General features: G+C 40.2%; 1 protein-coding gene across 8 annotated transcripts in view; it reads right to left on the bottom strand.

Moving 5' to 3' along the window:
* The window catches only part of DLC1 (DLC1 Rho GTPase activating protein), a 415,436-nt gene that overhangs the window by 160,062 nt on the left and 235,148 nt on the right, over window positions 1-20,226 (bottom strand). The window contains exon 1 of one of the 8 annotated variants that reach the window (XM_043454526.1): window positions 11,496-11,749. The exons of the other annotated variants lie outside the window; for them this stretch is intronic. Within the exon in view, the coding sequence (XP_043310461.1) occupies window positions 11,496-11,634 (139 nt within the window). The 5' untranslated portion in view covers window positions 11,635-11,749. Of the gene's footprint in view, window positions 1-11,495; window positions 11,750-20,226 lie in introns of those variants that run through there. 8 annotated transcript variants of the gene reach the window in all.

Genomic DNA, 20,226 nt, shown 5'->3' with positions numbered 1-20,226 from the left:
TCCCAGCTTCACACAAGATCTGCTGGCATTTGGCTGCATGTGGTGTGTAGCCCGAGCATAAAAGAAAGGGCCTCAGTTTTTCCCTGTAACTGAGTGGGACAGTATTCTACTCTGGTGTGTGCTCAGTTGCTCAGTCGTGTCTGACTCTTTGTGACCCCACGGACTGTAGCCCGCCAGGCTCCTGTCCATGGGATCCTCCAGGCAAGAATACTGGAGTGGGTTGCCATTTCCTTCTCCAGAGGATCTTCCCGACCCAGAGATCGAATCCACGTCTCTTGGGTCTCCTGCATTGGCAAACAGATTCTTGACCACTGTGCCACCTAGGAATGAGTGCTGGCTCTTAAATAAGCCCTCTGCAGAGTTTCTATCAATCAATAACACTTAGAATAAGGAAATCTACCCAGGTGAACTAAGACTTGAGAAGGCCTGGTACCACGCTCATCCCCACGTTGCTGTGGGTTTGGTCCTATCACTCCCTTCCCGCCCCCACTGGTTTATCATCTCATTTGTTCACCCAGGAGCTACACATGAGTCAATGTGCGTGTGCTCATTTCATTTGGCTGGAATTCACTAAATGAAATTCTAGCTTCTTGTAATAGCACAAAGGAGAGATGTTCCTATTGCAGTCTGAAAGTACATGCTCAAACTTGTTTCCATTGGTGAAAAATTATAGTCCAAAGACTGACTCATCTGAGGTGAAAAACAATACGTTTGATGGCATCCTTTACAACCTGAGATGGGCTTCATTTTCAAAAGTTTTATTTTAAATATAGCATATCGTAAAGGTATATGAGGAATGTCCTTACTCATCCAGTTTAGCTCTCTCTTTTTTTTGCCAGATGTTTATGTTGGTGAGAAACCAATAACACTGTCTAGACCTCTAGGATATAGTAATCAAGCATGAATGGAAAACATTCAGAGGTCACACTTCAATCTGGACCTACAACATCCTGCTATTCAAAACCAGATTAGAGATGATGGCTCATGATAAACGGAACCACACCGAATGCTGAGTCAGTGATTTGAAAGTTGTCTGCAAAAAACTAAATATGTCACCAAAATTCTACAAGATAAAACAAAGTCTAGACATCATTACAGGAGCTGAACCTCTGCCCCCACTCCAGGCTGTCAACAACCAGATGCTACATTGTGACTTTTACACCAGCATCCTGTAAATCAGAGATCCTTAATCTGTTTTTGAAGAGAGGTTCCCTGAAGTCTTGGCTTCCTGAGGGATGTACGTGTGTGTGTGCTGAGTGTGCGTGTTTGTGTACACAACTGCCTAGATGTGTTCATATTAATAATAAATCCCTTAAAGACACACAGAGAGAAAAGTGATTTGTGGTGTCAGGATACTTAGAGATTACCAAGCAAGATTTCAGCTGGCAAAATATGGTGTGTTTTTTGCTATGTCCCGGTAATTTCTGTTGTCAAGAGGTTGTTAATTAGTTTTTCATTAATAGTGTTTCAGTTCTTAACTGACATAATTTACTGATTGGAGATTCCTGCAGTACAGGATCAAAACTGACACTGAATTCAACACAAAGATATTTTTACTAATCAAATAAAGAGGAGACTGGGTATCTTGGCAAATCATAAAAACAGCCTCTGTTCTCTCCACCTCCTAGGTGCCACTCTCAAGCCCTTACTGAACTTTCGACTGGGAATATATTTCTGTTACAATGAAAGCAAGGTGTGGGTCAATGACTATCTCAAAAAAGGGCAAACCTTACTGCTTCCAGCCTATACTGGAGCAAAATTGTGGTGGGATACTTTATCTTTTTATTTTTATTCTTTGGAGGAAGCAAACAGGTGAATCCATTCAGTTACTAGTGTGAGAATTTTTTTTCCCATTGTTGAGGAACATCCATATCACTTATCTGGCTGAACATATCAATGCTATTGTGAAAAAATTTTTCAATATGAAATCCCTGCATTTATCATCCTCCTAGTACACACACACACGCATGCACGTGCACACACGCACACACACACACATGTCGCTGCCATCACATCCTCATAGTGACATAGAGGCTCTTCTCTGCAATGATTCAAATGTTTTCATTTCCATGTGCAATAATGGAAAAGTGATAATTTATGATTTGAAAAGCTAGTTATCTCAAAGAAATTTTCACTTATAAATAATGTTCATTGGGATACAAATGAGCGTGACACTACCAAAGTACAGAAAAACCAGTAATGAAATAGTCTGTTCGTCCTTTTGTTATAATGCACTTGGGTCAGTAGTCAGGTCCTACTGCAGACAGGAGAGAGACAGAGGGAGGAAGGGGAGGAAGGAGAAAGGGAAAGAGGGAGGGAAAGAAGAAATGAGGGAAGAGAAAAGGAGGGAAGCGAGGGGGAGGGACAGATACTGACTGGCTCAGCAAGTGCCTTATGGGATCCGTCAAACCATGCCCTATAGGCTAGTTTTCTCCATAGGTTACTTTTTTTCCTGTCAACTAGACTCTAAACTATGGAAGTCTAGGGACAGTTTTTAATTTACGCTGTATCTTTTCTACCAGCTAGCATTACAGTCAGTGCACAATCAATCTTAGCTAATTTGTAGCTAGTACAAGGTTATGCCCATGCAATGCAAAAGCCCTCCGTCACTCTGCTTCAGGGGGTGCTCTGTCTGCCTTTTTGGCTGTAGGGTCTGGGCCACATCTCACCTTCTCTCTAAGGCCCCTTGTTTGAAAACAAAATGTTCAGCTTTGAAAACTTTCTTGCTTTCTTTCATCCTTTGGCTTCTCTACCTGGAAATACTAAGATGCCACAATTAACTGGATTCTTTGGAATATATTACGGAAGTCACTTCTAAGAGAAAATGAGGCCATGATAGGTGAACATACTTTCAGTGCTCAAAATATGCTCTAATTAAAATGTGGAAGCTGATAAAAGCAGTATTAATTCAAAGTCATACCTTCTTTGGTAATTTTCTCACTGATTTAATTAAACTCTGCATTTGATAGATAATTAATATTCAAATTATTTTTCTCTAATTTTCAAATTACTGAAAGCAATCTAGAGTGTTACTGATCTGAAATGAACTAGAATTTTTTTGAGATCATTATATATATATATATATGAGAATACAGAATTGCTTCACTATGATTATATGTGTGTGTGTGTGTGTGTGTCTGTCTGTGTGTTCGTCGCTCAACTGACTCTTTGTGATCCTATGAACTGTAGCCCACCAGGCTCTTCTGTCCATGGAATTCTCCAAGAAAGAATACTGGAGCGGGTACCCATTCCCTTCTCCAGGGGATCTTCCCGATTCAGGGATTGAACCTGGGTCTCCCGTACTGCAGGCGGATTCTTTATTGTTTGAGCCACTAGGGAAGGCCCCATGATTACATACTTGACCTTCAAATTCTATTACCTCAAGTATTTTTCTGTTCAGAGTATGATATAACCTTGGTGACTGGTAAACATTTAAGAATATAATAATTATGCTGTATTTTTTGAGGTGTGATAATTATGTCATACTTTAATATAACTCATCCATCATTATTTCTCTTTTCTTTTAAAAATCCAAAATAGGAATATCTCTTTTAAAGTTATTATGGGAAGAAAAAATGTCCTTACTTCCAATTTGGTTCCATGAGAAATTTTGTGCAATAACAAAAGACTTATAAAAATCTATTTTAAGTCCATAGCCCATGTAAGTTGAGATCTGAGATGAATCTCATCAATAAACTAAAATATTTAAAACACAATCTTCAAGTTTAGTTCATTCAGAATTCCGAATCAGTCAAAAGCACCCTGTTTTAGATAGTGACATATTTTAAACTTTAGTGCATTTCAACATCATAAACAAGTCAGTATCTCATCTTAAAGAAATGGTTAAAGCTATGATCTCATAGCACTTCGGAGGTATCGAGTCTTTGTCCCATGAAGAGAATGGCTAGTTCGTCAGGAAAGATGCACTAATTTGTCTGATACTTCTTTGCAGAAAGGGTCTCCCCTTGTTCCATGGGGTTGTCCACTGATGGTCTGATTTACTGATTTACATTTATAGGTTACTCTGCTCATGAAAGGAGTTGGGCTCACTGGGATGTACAGAGCAGTTTAAACTGATGTTTCTCAACCTTTATGCTCATGTTCCATCCCTCCCACCTGCGCATGATTTCTCTATCTTCAGCATTTTGGAAGATGCAGTTTGCGCTATGGAAACAATAAATGGGTCATGTATATTTTTAAAAACTACATGTGCTCTTTCCAATATTGCCCCTTCCAAGTGTGTCTTTTCTCATCCCCTCCCTCGAAAGTCACTGGTTTAAAGATCAAATCAGTGATGAGTTTCAGACCTCTCTCAATGTCAAGAGACACTGCACAGTTCTTCCTTAAGAAAATGGGGCTTGTGTTGCCCATGCTGGGTCCCTCTTAAGTTTAAAGGTAGAATTCAGATGTGATGTTCATGGCTGATGGTTAAGGACTGGGTCTGTCTTGTTCTCTGGTACTTAGCACAACATTTCGCATATGATAGATTCTCAATAAATATTTATGATATTAATTAATGATGATGGCATATTTGGATGTTTCTGATTTTTGTCCACAGACATTCATTAATGGATTTTTAAGGTATTGCCAAAAATACCCTAGCTTAAATGGGAATAAAAATAGTAGTACATGCCTCTTAGGATCATTTTTAAGATTAAAGCACTTGGTAAACATTCAAATGACAACTTAGTTATTGTTATTATATTATACTAGCTGCTTTGTCTTTGACTATTGCCTGAGGAATATAACAGTAGTCCTATAGTTGCTAGTTTGATTATTAAAGGGATGAGTAACTTTGGTCTTTTCCATGGTTGGGTCTTCATCAATAATTCCAGGAAAATGATTCAAAAATATCAGTGGTTGTTCACAAGCAATGTGGGAAGAGCACAGAAGGATCAACATGAACACACCATCATTACAAGTAAATAGCCCTAACACATGCCTTGTGAAGAGCATATCCTCTTTCTCCAAGAATGGCATGTTATTATTAAGTGACAGGAAGAAGAAACTGAAAAACACATACAAGGCAAGCTTGACTTCAATCTACTCCTTAATCATTCCTCTAGAATAGAGCTCCTCCAGTGGAATGTTCTTTTAAATCCTGTTTTGGTTTCATGATACAGATTCTGATGCTTAGGCAGACCTGTCACTAATATGAAACAGTCACTCAGGTGTGTCCGACTCTTTGCAACCCCATGGACTACAGCCCACCAGGCTCCTCCGTCCGTGGAATTCTCCAGGCAAGAATACTGGAGTGGGTAGCCAGTCCCTTCTCTAGGAAATCTTTCCAACCCAGGGATCAAACCGAGGTTTCCTGAGCTGCAGGCAGACTCTTCACAGATTGAGCCATCAGGGAAGCCACTAGGGAAGTCACGAATATACCCCTTCTATTAAGCCCCTGACTTTGAACACATCTCATTATTGTAATTATAATGACCTTTGGTAAACTATGCTGACTGTTCATCCATACTGTTTTATGTCATCCTTTTCTGGAGAGACATACTATTTTAGATGAACAAAGTTATAGAAGTTTTGCTCCAGAAAAGGAGGCGTGAGGACTGTCCCTTTCAAGTGGCAGCCTTGATGTTGAGCGTACTTTTTCCTACCTCAGAGCTGGTCCACGTGCTTAGATCTCGCCTGCTGGTGCTGCTGCTCTTTCCCATGTTTGGCTCCATCTATCTAGCAATTTTCAAAGCAGGTTCCAACTCGTTTGGGAAGACTCTCAGATATTGTATAATATATCTAGCCTGACAAAGTCATATGCAAAGACTGATTCCCTCATCAGTGTGTGAAAACAGTTAACTCTCGAGTCAATTCTTTTTGGATTTCAACCCAGTGTCCGTAAAAGTCACCTTCGTTAGATTCTTCTTTCTTTTGCACCACAGGTACAGAAGTAAATCCCATGTTCCATTCAAATGTTACCTTTTCATTTCCTTAGGACTGGTGAACTACTTTTGCCCAAAAGACTTAGGCAAATGCTGGGGTGTCACCCTATAGGGGTGAAGCTTCCTTGTAAGTAGATCATAAGGAAACGGGAAGTTATACCAACCAAAAACTGACAGAGGGTTTACTTATACCAGAGACTTTTCTGAGGACTTTGTATAGTAACTCACATGATCCTTAAAACAATTTTATGGCATAGATACTATTTTCATCCCTTTTTAAATTGGTGAGGAACAGACTTGCCCAAAGTTACCGAGGCAGTCTGATAGCACAGCCAGCTTGCTCAGTAACTATATTATATTTCCTCTCATTCAAGCTGGCCTCAGCATCAGAATGCTTCTTTTTTTTTTTTTTTTTAGAAATAGTAATATCTAATTTAATACATGCTCATATCCACCCTTTAGAAGGCGACCGTGTCTCATGAAGCATTATTAATGGTTGTTTCTCAGGCCCTTCGAAATGTTCTGTAGTGTTGCATTCTTCTAGAGAAGTCTTTGTTTACTGGAGGAGCCTGCATAGTTTGAGGCATACATCACTCCTGGTTAAAAGACATTCTATTTGCCCTTACTTGCTTTCCATGGTGAACCAATGAGTAGAAAACAGTTCACAGGAGTCACTGTTTGTGGTTGCCTGTCACGGGAAATGGGCCAGAATTCTTGATGCCCTACTGAATTCAGAGCCAATATACTGTACAGTGTGTTGAGCATTCTTTTTTGCTGGTGAAGTGGAGACTTGGTCAGCTGAAATGTAAAAATCTACTTCCCAAAAGATAGAAGATGCTGAACATCCAACAAAGTATCCCGGGGGGCAGGGAGGGGGGCTCTAACCTATCATAGATATCTGAAGCATTTATTTTATGCCTATTGAATCTGAGACTGGTCTAAATTTTCTTAATTTCTTCATAGGCAATTCGGTTCCTCTTCTCTTTAATGTTTAGCCACGGAACTGTGTGTTCATAACAGGTTGAAGTATTTAGGTTTTTTCCCTTTATGTCATCTTTCCCTAAAATAGATTGAATACTTTAAAAAATCAGTATGTCTTACACTATAGAAATTGTTCTTATCTTGTGTGCGTGTGCTTAGGTGCTCAGTCATGTCCGACTCTTTGAAATCCCAAGGACTGCAGCCTGCCAGGCTCCTCTGTCCTTGGGGTTCTGCAGGAAGGAATACTGGAGTGGGTTGCCATGCCCTCCTCCAGGGGATCTTCCCAACCCAGGAATCAAACTAGAGTCTCTTGCATTGCATGTGGATTCTTTACCAACTGAGCTACTAGGGAAGCCCTGTTCTTATTACAGGTTAAATAAGAGCTAATATTTTATTGCTTTTTGGATAATTTATTCAGTCCACTTTCCAAATTGATGAAAGACACTTCATATATGTCCTCTGGATTTTGCCTTACTTTCAGTCTTCAGTCTCTCTGTGTCTTTCTCATCTTAATTTTTTTTTAATTTCCTTAGAGGGCATCCTGTTGGTATATCAGTTTAAACTTGTTAATGGATCTTTGTGAAATATACATCAAAGAATTCCAGCCATCTCATGTATGAGAGCCTAGCATCTCAGGCAATAAGAATTTTTGACTGAAAGCATTTGAAAGCCATGGAAAGCATTAAGCAGGCATTTTTAATTCAGGGTCTATGGAGAGAATTCAAGGTGTCCATGAACTTGGAGGAGGAAATATAACATTTTTATTGTCACTAAACGTCATTGAGATGTAGCATTTTTTTTGAATTATGAATGTTGACAAATTGACACCACTGCACACACAGTGGTACTAGTGTCCCCATGGCTTCATCACCAGTGGAAATGAGACTCTTCCAAACCACATTACAGTTATCACAAAATATCATTTATACTCATCCTTCCTCCATAGTTATGGCCGTTGTCACACTCACTCCAGATCACACACGATTGCAGTTCTGTCCACAGATGTTCACGGGACGCTGCTGGCCCCATTCAGCCGCTAAACAGGAAAGCTGAAGATCTGCATGTTGCCACCTAGATATGGATGTTGCCCAGGATTTCCTCTCTATGATGGTTGGTGACAAGGAGACGAATTAAGGATGGCTGTTCAGTTTAATGCTATTAATTATGGCTGCAGTAACAATCTGCACACCCACATCTTTTAAAAACATCAAATTTATATTTAATTCCCTATATTGAATCCCATGGACAGAGGAGTCTGGTGGGCTACAGTCCATAGGGTCTCAAAGAGTCGGACACGACTGAAGTGACGTAGCACCTGTTTTGAACACATTATCCTGTTACAGAATTCATTCATGTTATAGTGCCATATCACAAATTTTAGTTTGAACACCTTGATCCCTATATTTCATTCTAATTGGTTTCTGCTATAATTCTATACATTTTGTTTATATATTAAAAATATTATTCTGAGAAGTGAGTTCATAGGTTTCACCAGAATGCTAATGAGATCCATTGGCACAAAAATGTGTAGTCCTATATGATAGGATTAAGGGGCAACAGGTTTTTCAGGAATGAAATGCTCCCCAGAGCCAAGATGTCCCCGAGCTCAAGGAGAAGAGTGGCAAGGACGCAGTACACGCGTAAGACCGAAGCACAATTCGTCCAGAGAAGGGCTGTCAGCCCATCTGTCACTCACTGTTAACCTCAAAGTTCTAACTCCCTGAAAACACAATGTCGTCCTATGCTCTCAGGAGAGAAAAGAGACTGAGAACGGGAGTAAGAGAAGGCCCGTGGGCTGCGGTTGTGCAGAACCAGCAATTACAGATAAAGGAGGATGCAATTAAGACAGTCTGTTCTGTCACTCCTCGCGACTGGTCGGACTTTCAATAGCAGCAAGCAACAATTCTGTCTTCCATTTATGTAAGGCTGTGGATCCTTAAAAATAACAGATGGAATCTGTTTTACACATAAGAGAGTTGAAGGCAAGGGGAGGTAAATGATGGTTTGCGTATATAACACCATTTGGAGTAGAAGAACTAGGAGCTTCCAAGTTATGGTGTGTGTGTGTGTGTGTGTGTGTGTGTGTGTGTGTGCATACATGTGTGTATATGTGTAAGAGAGAGAAAAACAGGGACCTACATTGATTGAGAGAGAAGATATCTAACAAGGAAACTTAAAACTCTGTCCCATGGCCAAACACTCTAGTCAGGTGAAACCTCTGAAAGAAACTGAAATCTCAGATTAGTGTTTGAGAAACTTGGTGAAAGTCATCAAGGTAACGACCATCATGGAAATAACATTCCAGGTACTATTAACAGAAGTTATTTCCCTCCAGAGGCTTCCAAACACGTTTCACCTGTCACCTCATTAACTTCACAACATAAGAGAAGTGGGCGGTTTGGATTTTCTACTGCCCTCCATTCTGCAAGAGAGGGCAAAGTGGTGTGATGTAGAATAAAGACTGGATTTGATGTTTAGAGAAGTAGCTTTTTGTGGATAATTAACAGCTAATATTTAGCCTTTGGTCAGCGTAGGGGGCGGGGTGCAAAGAAGTTTGAGGAAAAGCATAGAAGTGTCCTGAAGTCTGGCTGTGCACCAAATAGGTCTCCACTTGACTGAGCTATAAGCCAAGCAGGAGAGAGGACACAGAAAGAGTCCAAGTCCCCAGCAACCGCAGTCAGCTATGGTAGCCAAAGTCCTTTCTTATTCAAGTATCATATCGGGCTATTCCACTGTGTAAATTACCAAAGAGGTTCATATTTGTCTTAGAGAACCCTGACAATATAAAGAATCTCTTCCTTCAGTAGACCTAAAGCTAAAGTCCCACTTGCTGTTAGAGCTGGGGAAATGTTTAATTTTTATCACATGTAAAAAGTAACTATTTTTCTCCACGAGGTCTTCATGAGGTGCTATATTTTGGACTCCATACAGACCATTAATATATAACAGACAAATGACAAAGCAGAGACAATAACTTTCTAGGGATAATATCCTTATTCTAAGAGACCAACAGCTGTCAAAAGCTCTTCATTTATGAAAATACAAGAGGAGGTCTGGGAAGCAAGACTGTTTGAATCAACCTCTAGTTTCAAATTAGAGCACCAAGCTACAATAAAATAATTTTATGTTATTTTTAATAAAGCATGATTTGTGAAATCTTTCCACTTGGGACAAAGGATGTGTCAAGAAAACCAACAGTGAAACAACCATTTTTTAAAGAGTCAATCAATAGAGTCATGAATTTTACACTCCCATATCTTATGTCTTTAACTTTTGGCCAACTGGAAATTGTTATTACTTAAATCTACTTTAAAAAAACTTACTATAAAGTTGGATTTCTTCAAGGTATCATATTTTACTCTAAAGCCACAATAAAATTATTAAATTTAAAATATTTTACTTTCTTCACTACCTTATGGTAGACTTGACATTGTTTACTCTTTCCCAGTCTTGAGCAGTATTATTTAGTTTAACAGAGAGAAAGATTTTCGTGAGCATTTAGGACCAATTTACAGCCTACAATGATATGTAACTGGCAGGTTATCTTCCTAATCTGCTTTACCACGATCACAAACCCTAACTTTCACCTCTTCAAGTCATGTCAGGACAATGAGGTCAAAGTCGAACGGCCTTTTATCAAGAACACATAGCACAGAAACCTGGATTGACACTTGGAGGCCACATCCAATATTTTTAACCATTAAGAACTTCATTCACTCTATGGAAAAACAACTGGATTAACCAAGAAGGTTAAGAAAACATAATCTTTGACCCATCCATGCAAATAGCAGAAGTATACCGACTTGGAGAGCAAACAAGAAGGAGCCATTAAACACTGTTGGGGTGCCTTCTCTGGATGCACAGAGGTTTTGTTTCCTTGTGAGAAGCTATTTTTTAAATCAATTTATGAATATTCTTAACACCACAATCAGGCAGAGGTTCCCTTTTCCTTAACGTAGGAACGTTTAAAGGAACGACTGTTCCTTTCAAACAGTCTGCCATTCGGTCTCTGTCACATGAACCCTAGAACGTTTGAACTGCACACTGTATTTACGTTTTATTATATTTCAAACGCCTGCCTCCAGCATACCTGACACCCTCTTGGAACTCAGAGCAGCCCCAGGCTGCCAGAGGAAATACCAGCAGGCTTTCACTGGGCTGCATAGATGAGTCCCCTGCCCCTCAGCCTCCCAGGCCCCTCTCTGCACAGGCCAGGCCACCTCACCAGACCAGCTCCGCAGCTGACCCTCCCAGGCCCATCCGACCTCGGGGCTTTTGCCTGGTGTTGTTATCACCACCGATTTCCTGACATTTGAAAGGTCCTTGCTTTTGTTTTCAAGGCTAAAAAAAAAAAAAAACAAAAACCCACAAAACCTCTCATAAAACCTTATCTAGAAATAATCAGACCAGAAACCAGAAAGGAACTGGAGTTTCAAAAAAAAAAAAAAAAAACTCACTCCAGAAACGCTAAACCTCAGAACAAGGGAGACTGAAATCCTTGCCATGACAGTGATGAACTTCACCGCGTTGATGAGCTCATGCATGATCCGAGTTAATAACTGTGCCTGTGTATTTAATTGTTTTCCTTTTCAGACCTCTCGTCCTCGCCCGCCCCTCTTCGCCTCTCACCTGCCAGCCGCCTGTCTCGGGTGTTTTTCCAAATGACATCCAGGGCTCTGGCCGTGGAGTCTCGGATGTGATCACTGAAGGACCTCCGGAGAGGGGCTCTCAGGGGCCTCGCCATCACGCGGGCCTCGGGGTCCCCCATCCGCCGCGGCCGCAGCGGACTTCGGCGCTACCCCGGCGCGGCCACCCACTCGCGGGGCTCGCTCCTGCGGCGGTCCCTCCCCGGCGGCGGGCGGTCGCCGTGCGAGGCGGCCGGGGTGCGTGCGCGCCGGGCCCGGGGGCGAGCGAGCCGCGCGCGAGCCCCGCGCCCTCAGGAGCCGGGCATTGCGGCTGGGCTCGCGCTGCGGCCCGGGGAGCGCCGACTGCAGGCGGCCGCCTGGCCCCGCGCCAGGCCCGCGCGGCTGCCACATCTGGAAAGGCTTAGAAGTGAGCCTGCGACACCCGCTCGCAGCTCTCGGGCTGCCTTCGTGCCTGTCTAGATGATTCTGGCTTCCTGTGTGATCCAGTAACCCGACTTGGCAGAGCTCGGCTGTTGGTCTAGGCAATAACGTGTCCCCCTGCCCTGGCAGGCCGGTACCCTTGCGTGTTTTGAAGGAAAGGCCGGGCAGGAGGCAGAAAAGGGACGGAGGGAGAGGAGGGGTGGGCAGGTGGGGCTGTCTTCCATCTTCATGGCTAATTCTCACTCACATTTGTGTTTTATTAACTCATGTGTGTTTCTACATTAGGCTGTTTATGAGACAGAAAGTCCAGCCTTTAGTTGTGGTTGTGGGAGGGAGCTAGGGCTGGAGCGAACATTCTTCAGATCAATCTAGATTCCCTCTAGGAAACAGACACCTGCGTTTTAAAGCGAAATATTAATCAGCTCCTCGTATTTCCCCTCTAACTGTGCTTCCACTTACAGCCAGTGGTTTCATCAGATAATTCTAGGTTTTACCCTTAAATAAGGATCAGATGTCCCCTGGTTTTGTGAATCTTTTGGCTCCCACTAAGCAAACTTCATCATTGTAATTGCACATCAAAAACTCTGCCCAAAAGAATTTAAAAAATAAATAGTGCCAAGCACCATGAAATCAAAATATGGGCCAACTGCTTCTTTTACAAGATATGTTTTTGAGTTTCTAAAATGCCAAGTAAATCTATTTCTCTGCCAATAAGTTTGGCTGATTTTCTGCCTTTCAATGCGTTAATAATCCTCTCTTTTTTCACTGTTCCCTAAATCCCATCTTACAACTTTCAGTGTTTGGCATGGAGGCTTAATATTGGCATCAGATAGTATCTAAGAGCTAATTTATAACTTTTCAAAATTACAAGATGCTGTAAAAGCACTTAGTAAATCACAAGGCATGATGCAAATGCTAATTATTATTGTAATTATTTTTGTACATGAAATCATTTTCAACCCAGGCTGATCCTGAATCTCCAAATTTCTGTAGTGTGCATCCTCTTTCCCATCACATTTGACAACTGAATTATATAAAGGGTGAGAATTAAATTAGTGTAGTTGTGCTCACGAGTTACAACTAACACTAGTACTACTGCTTATCAGTAACTCATGTGTCCTAAACTTACTGTTTCCAGAGTGCTCATGCCCTTGAGTCCCTCCAAACTGAGAACATGCTCCTTGGTAGATACCACTTTGCTTTATCACTGGGCTGGGCATAGATTAGGAGTCAGTAGGTACCAACTGCTGAGGCATGTAGACCTCTGTGCCTGTGGGAGACAATCCCAAGGGAATATTCTCCATAAAAATCTCAAAAAATTGGACTGCCTAATACCTTGTTCCCTTTTAAAATGGAGTACCCAAAGTGTATGTGTGTGTGTCCTTCAAAGAAGCCTGGGCACTTTGAACCAAGTTTATTCATTTCCTGGTCAGATGAAACAGAACAGTTCTCCGTGGACACTGTTTGCAGAGGAGCAGCATGAAGCAACCATAGCATAAGCAGGGAACCACACCCTGTGCTAGGCATGGGGAAGCTGAAGATAAAGGGGACCCTGGCTCTGTCTTGGGGGAGGGAAAAAAATCACACTGGCTCACAAATGATTTCAAAATAGTGTGATTCATTCTATGATCGAAGCATGTGCCAAGGAGCACCAAGAAGGAAAAGGTAGCCTGGATTTCTCACTCCTGTTAGGCACAGACTACATCTAAATTTCTCCAACTATGACAGAGTCAGGGACATACAGTCATTTCTAGCACAGATATCAACAACTGATAGTCTGAGTCATGCAAAGAGACTGACTACAAAGGCACAAAGCTCTTCTCTACCCAAACACAGAAAGAAAGGGGGAGCGAAAGAGGGGAAATAGTATTTACTGAGTACCTATGATGTATCACAGGCTCTCCTAGCATTAGCTATAGACCGATGTATATAGACCCCTACTATTATATAGATCACTATCAGCGTTACTTTGTCCTCTTTATTGATGAGGAAGCTGAAGCATAGAGAGAAATGTTTTGAGAAAGGTCAGATAGTAATTGGCAGATCCAGGATTCACACCCAGTGCTGTCTGCGTCCAAAACTCATTAGCCTCCTAATCAATTTTAATGGTCAGAAACAAATAATAGTGATGATACTGATTCATTAAAACTATCAAGGCTCAGTTGATGCTGAGTTATGGATCAAAACTCCATAATCTTATCCAAATAAAACTACCACTGGACCCACTGTGTGGAGGAAGAAGCCAGAGTTTTAGATGTTTGAGGTGATGCCACCTATGGAACATCAAGGTCAATCAGTCAAGAGAACCAAGAGCTAGTCAACACATATTGTCTAATGATGGAGTACTCAGCTCAGATCTCCAAAGTGTTCCCAAACAACTCTCCTTCTTTGTAGCACTCTCTTTCCAGGACAATACTCCTGGTTTTGATACACTGATTAGAAAAATCTTCTTATGCTAAGTACAGCTTCCATTAGGTAGAATGACCTAAACTATCTGAAAGATTTTTATGTTTTCTTTAAAAGGAAAATTACCAATATAAAGGTTGCTTGTTTCTTTTTTGGCCGCACTGCATGACATACGATATCTTAGTTTCCTCCCCAGGAATGGAACCTGTGCTCCCTACAGTGAAGTGTGGAGTCCTAACCACTGGACCACCAGGGAATTCCCATAATGTAACTTTTACTGATAGACTGTTGGAGAGGAGAGACACAGCTAAATGTTTTCAAGCAAGGTGGGCTTTAATTACTGATTTTACCATAGTCCAAAGTAGGGCTGGCAACTTGGCCCCTCATTTCTAAAAACTCATTAAATCCAAATTTCATTGTGAGGTCATTTCAAGTCCTTATGGAGAAACTTGGCCACATACCATGGGTATGGTGCAAAAAACATTCTAATACACAACAAATTTAAAATTATATTTTTATTTCTGTTTTCTGTCTGCACTTACTGGCCATCAAAAATGTTCCACAACAACAACAAAAAATGCCCTTCAGAATTTATTGTTTATAGAATAACTCCTCAAGTTATATTTCTACAAATTTGAGATAATCCAAGTCTCCTGTAATTGTGAGAGGTGAATACAGTATGTGATAATTAGTGTTGGTCTCAGCTTAGCAGATGGGAGGAGTGGGAATAGAGAAGTCATTTGGTATTTTTCAAGATCCTGCTGGGAATTGTAAGAGCAGTGAAAATAGTAACATCATGCTCTGATTGCTTTTCAGCTCCTGCTTTTTATGATAAAGGACTAGTTTCAGTCATTGGTGGAGCTGCCCTCTGACCTGAGGAAGCTTTGCAAGCTCATCTAGATCCCTGGAGAGCAGGGATTCTAGTCAGTATACCAGGCTAGAGATTCTGGCTTACGTATGCCTCTAATATTTTCCATCTAAGCAAGTCATCCCACTCTGGCAATGTATTACATATTTTATCTAATTTATAAATGTCATCTTCTTATTGCAAATAAATCTTTTAATTTCATAGTATTTCTAGGTCTGTGTGCTTTGATCTAACAGCGGGGACACCTTCTTGTCCGAGCCAGTGTAACATAAATCTGCTTTGGTCTTACGGCTACTCTCATTTGCTGATGCAACTTACTTAAGCCTTTTAGGACTACTCAAAGTTGGCTCAGAAGGAAAAGAATCTTCCTGGAATGCACGAGACGTGGATTCTATTCCTGGGTTGGGAAGATCCCCTGGAGAAGGGAATGACTACCCTCTCCAGTATTCTCCCCTGGAGAATTCCATGGAGAGAAGAGCCTGGTGGGATATAGTCCATGGGGTCAAAAAGAGCTGGACACAACTGAATGACTAACACTTTCAAAGTTCTGGTAGATTCTTTCAAAATAATGTCAATGATGGGAAATGGAATGTTTATTAAGAGTCACTGCCACTCATGGACCTAGGTTTTTGGTACAGGAAGGAAATTATTAAAACTGCATTTGGTTACGCCCAGTGAGTGAGAGAGCCCCTGAAATAGGACAGCAGGTTTGATGAAGGACAGTGTCTGCCCTGGCAAAATAAGTCTGCCTCCAGGGCTGTGACTTCACAAAGGAGCTCTCTTCCATTAGGTAGGTATCCAAAAGCCCATGTCGAGGAGAATTCATAGTCTGAAGCTTCTGTTAACTCTGAACAATGTGTAAATGGTTTCTGTTTACTCCAGTGAATAACATCTAGCATGTAGATTACATGGTGCCAAAGACTGCTTTGTTTTGAATTCTGTTTATTTAATATGATCATCTTTACTACATTTACTACGTTTGTACATTTACTACATTTACTACTACATTTGGTGCAAGTGGCAATTTTATTTCTTAATTTGCTTCTACGTTTGGAACACTAAGGGGCTTCCCTAGTGGCTCAGAGAGTAAAGAATCTGCCTGTAATGTGGGAGACCCAAGTTTGATCCCTGGGTTGGGAAGATCCCCTGGAAAAGGGAATGGCAATCCACTTCAGTATTCTTGCTTGGATAATTCCATGGACAGAGGAGCCTGGCAGGCTATACAGTCCATGGGGTGGCAAAGAGTTTGACAAAATTGAGCTATTAACACTTTGGAACGCTAAGGGTTACACTGAATTTGGTTGAGAATCTCTTTTGTGATAAACTCAAATGTTCTCAAAGGGCTCAAGTCAGGTCATGTACACTGTTAGGTATCTGTGTATGCTTGATGGACCAGTAGACCATAATGACCATATTCTTGGTGATCTCTGACCTGGAGACAGACAGGACTCTCCTTAGAAGGGGAAGAAAATCTTAGAATCTCTAGCTATGTATATAGTTCTTTAAATATTTCTACTTTTGTCAAATGTCCAAAGCACTTAAGTATAGTGATTTATTACCTAATTTACAAATAAATGTATATATTGGGGTTTTATGCTAAGAAAGTTTTACTGATGGGAGTTAATGATCAAAGAAGTTCAGAGACTTTCTCTGCAACTAATGATATATACCAAAATCACACTATCTTTCAGAGTGAAAACTTGTTTGGGGCATAGTGTTGAATAAATATAAAAGAGGAAAGGGTATAATAGAACAGGAAATGAATATAACAAGAGAGAAAAAGACTTCCTTTTCTTCCTGATTGATGCAACAATTTTTTATTTCCTTTTCAACTATGGAATCTCATGCTTCTGAAACAAAATTCACCTGGGCTGACAGAAGTCATGTCTGTGAAAAAAGAAACTGCTGTAGACTGAATGTTTGTGTTACCCCAAATTCTGATGGTATTAGGAGGTAGAGCTTTTAGAAGGTGATGGGGTCATGAGAGTGAAGCCCTTATAAATGGGATTAGTGCCCTTAAAAAAGAGACCCCAAAGAGCTCCTCTGCCATTTCCGCCATGTGAGGGTTCAGCAAGAAGATAGTGCCTATGAACCAGGAATTCAGCTCTCAGACACTGAATCAGCCAGCACCGTGATCTTAGACTTGCTAGCCTCCAGACTGTGAGAAATAAATTTCAGTTGTTTATAAGCCACTCAGTCTATGGTATTCTGTTAAAGCAGCCAAAACAGACTAAGACAGATACAGGCTTCATTTCAGTCCTGCTTCTTGACAGCTTTGTGACTTTGAGACAGCATTTTCACAACTGCTAAAGATGGGATTGACTAGATCACTAATTCTGGCCTAGAGGGGAAGATGGAAATGGTGACTATCAGAATCATACAGGATGGGGCCTCTCCTACTGAAGTGAAACAAAAAGGTAAAATAATTCTACTGGGCTTGATGGCCTCATTCCCTTTCTGAAAAATATCTCAACAGAATCTTAACTATTAATAAATTAGTGGGACATTTTTAATCCTTTCCTCAAGCGATTTTCAAGTGGCTTTGAATATATTTCTTTGGAATTGTTCATTTATCTTGTTTTACTCCTGTCTCAATTATTTCTTTCTCATTTTCTATAGTTGACTTATTTTCTACTGACATTTTTGGCAAAAAGATAATAAAAGATGCTAGAGAATGGAAAGAGAAAGTAATGACGCTCCCAGAATTTTTAATGAAATAACTTCAAATTTTCTTACTTCAAAATTTCAAAATTTCTTATGAAATCTTCAAAAACTTCAAAATTTCTTATGATTTCAGAAAGTTAAAATATTTTAAATTTCTATAGAAAAAACATATATGGATACCTCACCAATACTAATGCTAAAGAAAATAATGCATATATAATTTATATTTTCCTATAAATATAAATTTTCTTTCTTTCTTATAAAGTAATAGGTTATCTAATGGTAAGATAAATTATAGGTACAGTAAAAACTTTAGAAGGAAGTGATCTCCTTTTTCTTTTAAATTCTTTCTTTTATTCTTTTAGTTTTCTATCCTTTATTCTTCACAATGTAAAATTCCAGCATTTTATTAATTAAAGGAGTCAAACATTATGACACAGAATTACAGTCATGTAATTTCTCTGCTTATTCAGGTTTAAAGTTTATTATGACTACTCTGGATTGCTTTTAAATTATATTTGTTTCAATTCATACCATCTATTTTATGGATAATCTCATTGAGATTTGGATCAAAAAGAAATAACTTCTCACTGATTTTGAATTATAAGGCTTCCTTCTGAAAAACAAATAAAATATTAAAACTGTTCATTTTACCTTTATGTATGTCCACTGCCACAAGTCTCAGTAAGGAATGCCAGGTATGATTATCCTTTGGATTGTAACAATTAACAATAACCTCAAATAACATGCTACACTAATAATAAATCAAATGTTATTCTGGATGATAGCTGAATGGTATACTCAAGCATATACACTCAGGAATAATTTCAAAGTCAGACCAAATAGGAATCCAAATATTTGTCTATGTTAATGTAACCTATTGATTACACCCTTCTAATGTTTTATATTGTGACAAGACCCAAAACAGTGCCAATACTAACAGGCTAGGATGTTTTTGTGAAAAAGCTCTTTTACAGGTTGACTTAGCTTTTGTCCACGAAGGGATCTTGCTCTTTCTCTTCTCACTCTCTCTCTCCTTCTCTCTCTCTCTCTCTCACACACACACACACACACACGAATACAAAACAATGTTTTTCAGAAAATGTAAAACAGGTAATGCAGGACTGTAATCTCTAAAAGGTCAAAAAAAACAAATAGATGAGCTATACTATTGCCCCAATTTACTGCCTGGGAGAAGTTTCTGGGTCACAGAGTAGAAATAGGAAAGCCACACACAAGCTGATGGTCTTGAGGTGAAAGAGATGAGTCTGTGGAGACTGAAGCAGGGCAGAAGGAACAGCACAGAGAGTGACTTAGGAGATCCCAAACGTTTGACTGAATGCTAATTGGCACAGTTGTAAGAAGGAACTCTCCAAAGCCAGGGAAAGAGGTACTGGAAGTCAGTAGGCAGATAACTTCTTAGAGCTCACAAAGTGAAAGTAAAAGTCGCTCAGTTGTGTCCGACTCTTTGCAACTGTAGAGCCCCTGGAATTCTCCAGGCCAGAATACTGGAGTGGGTAGCGTTTCTCCAGGCGATCTTCCCAACCCAGGGATCAAACCCACGTCTCTCACACTGCAGGCAAATTCTTTACCAGCTGAGCCACAAGGGAAGCCCCTTTCACTTTTACTGAAGCCTAGGATTAGTTCTGTTCCACCAGCTGGCATGAGAAGTCCTCAGGTAATCTAGGGCACTGGATGAAATCCCCCAAAGAGTCATGTGTCAGTAGGGGTAGTAAATTAGTGTCAGAAAAATGGCTGCTGTTGACCGGCCAGCAGAAGAAAGGAAATAATAAAGATGAGACAGAAATCATGGAAATTGAAAATGGACAAATGATAGAGAAGATCAAATCTATTTCTTTGAAAAAAATCAATAAAATTGATTAACATCTATTTGGGTTAACTAGAAATAAAAATTAAGTTTAATGAGGTCACAAGATTCAAGGTCAGTATAAAATAATCAGTTGTAATTAGTTGTATTTCCATATACTAGCAATGAACAATTATAATGAAAATAAATACCACTTATGATTAAAAAATACAAACTACTTAGAGATAGATTTAACAAATATGTAGACAAAAACATATACATTAAATGCTATAAGAAACTGCTAAGAGAAACTAATGACCTAAATCAGTTCAGTTCAGTTCAGTTCAGTTGCTCAGTCATGTCCAACTCTTTGCGACCCCATGAACTGCAGCACGCCAGGTCTCCCTGTCCATCACCAACTCCTGGAGTCCACCCAAACCCATGTCCATTGAGTCGGTGATGCCATCCAACCATCTCATCCTCTGTCATCCCCTTCTCCTCCTGCCCTCAATCTTTCCCAGCATTAGGGTCTTTTCAAATGAGTCAGCT

Source organism: Cervus canadensis, chromosome 31 (assembly GCF_019320065.1).
Source record: "Cervus canadensis isolate Bull #8, Minnesota chromosome 31, ASM1932006v1, whole genome shotgun sequence".
NCBI lineage: Eukaryota > Metazoa > Chordata > Mammalia > Artiodactyla > Cervidae > Cervus > Cervus canadensis.
Note: the sequence above shows the minus strand (reverse complement) of the source record. Positions and strands in the feature narration are given on the sequence as shown.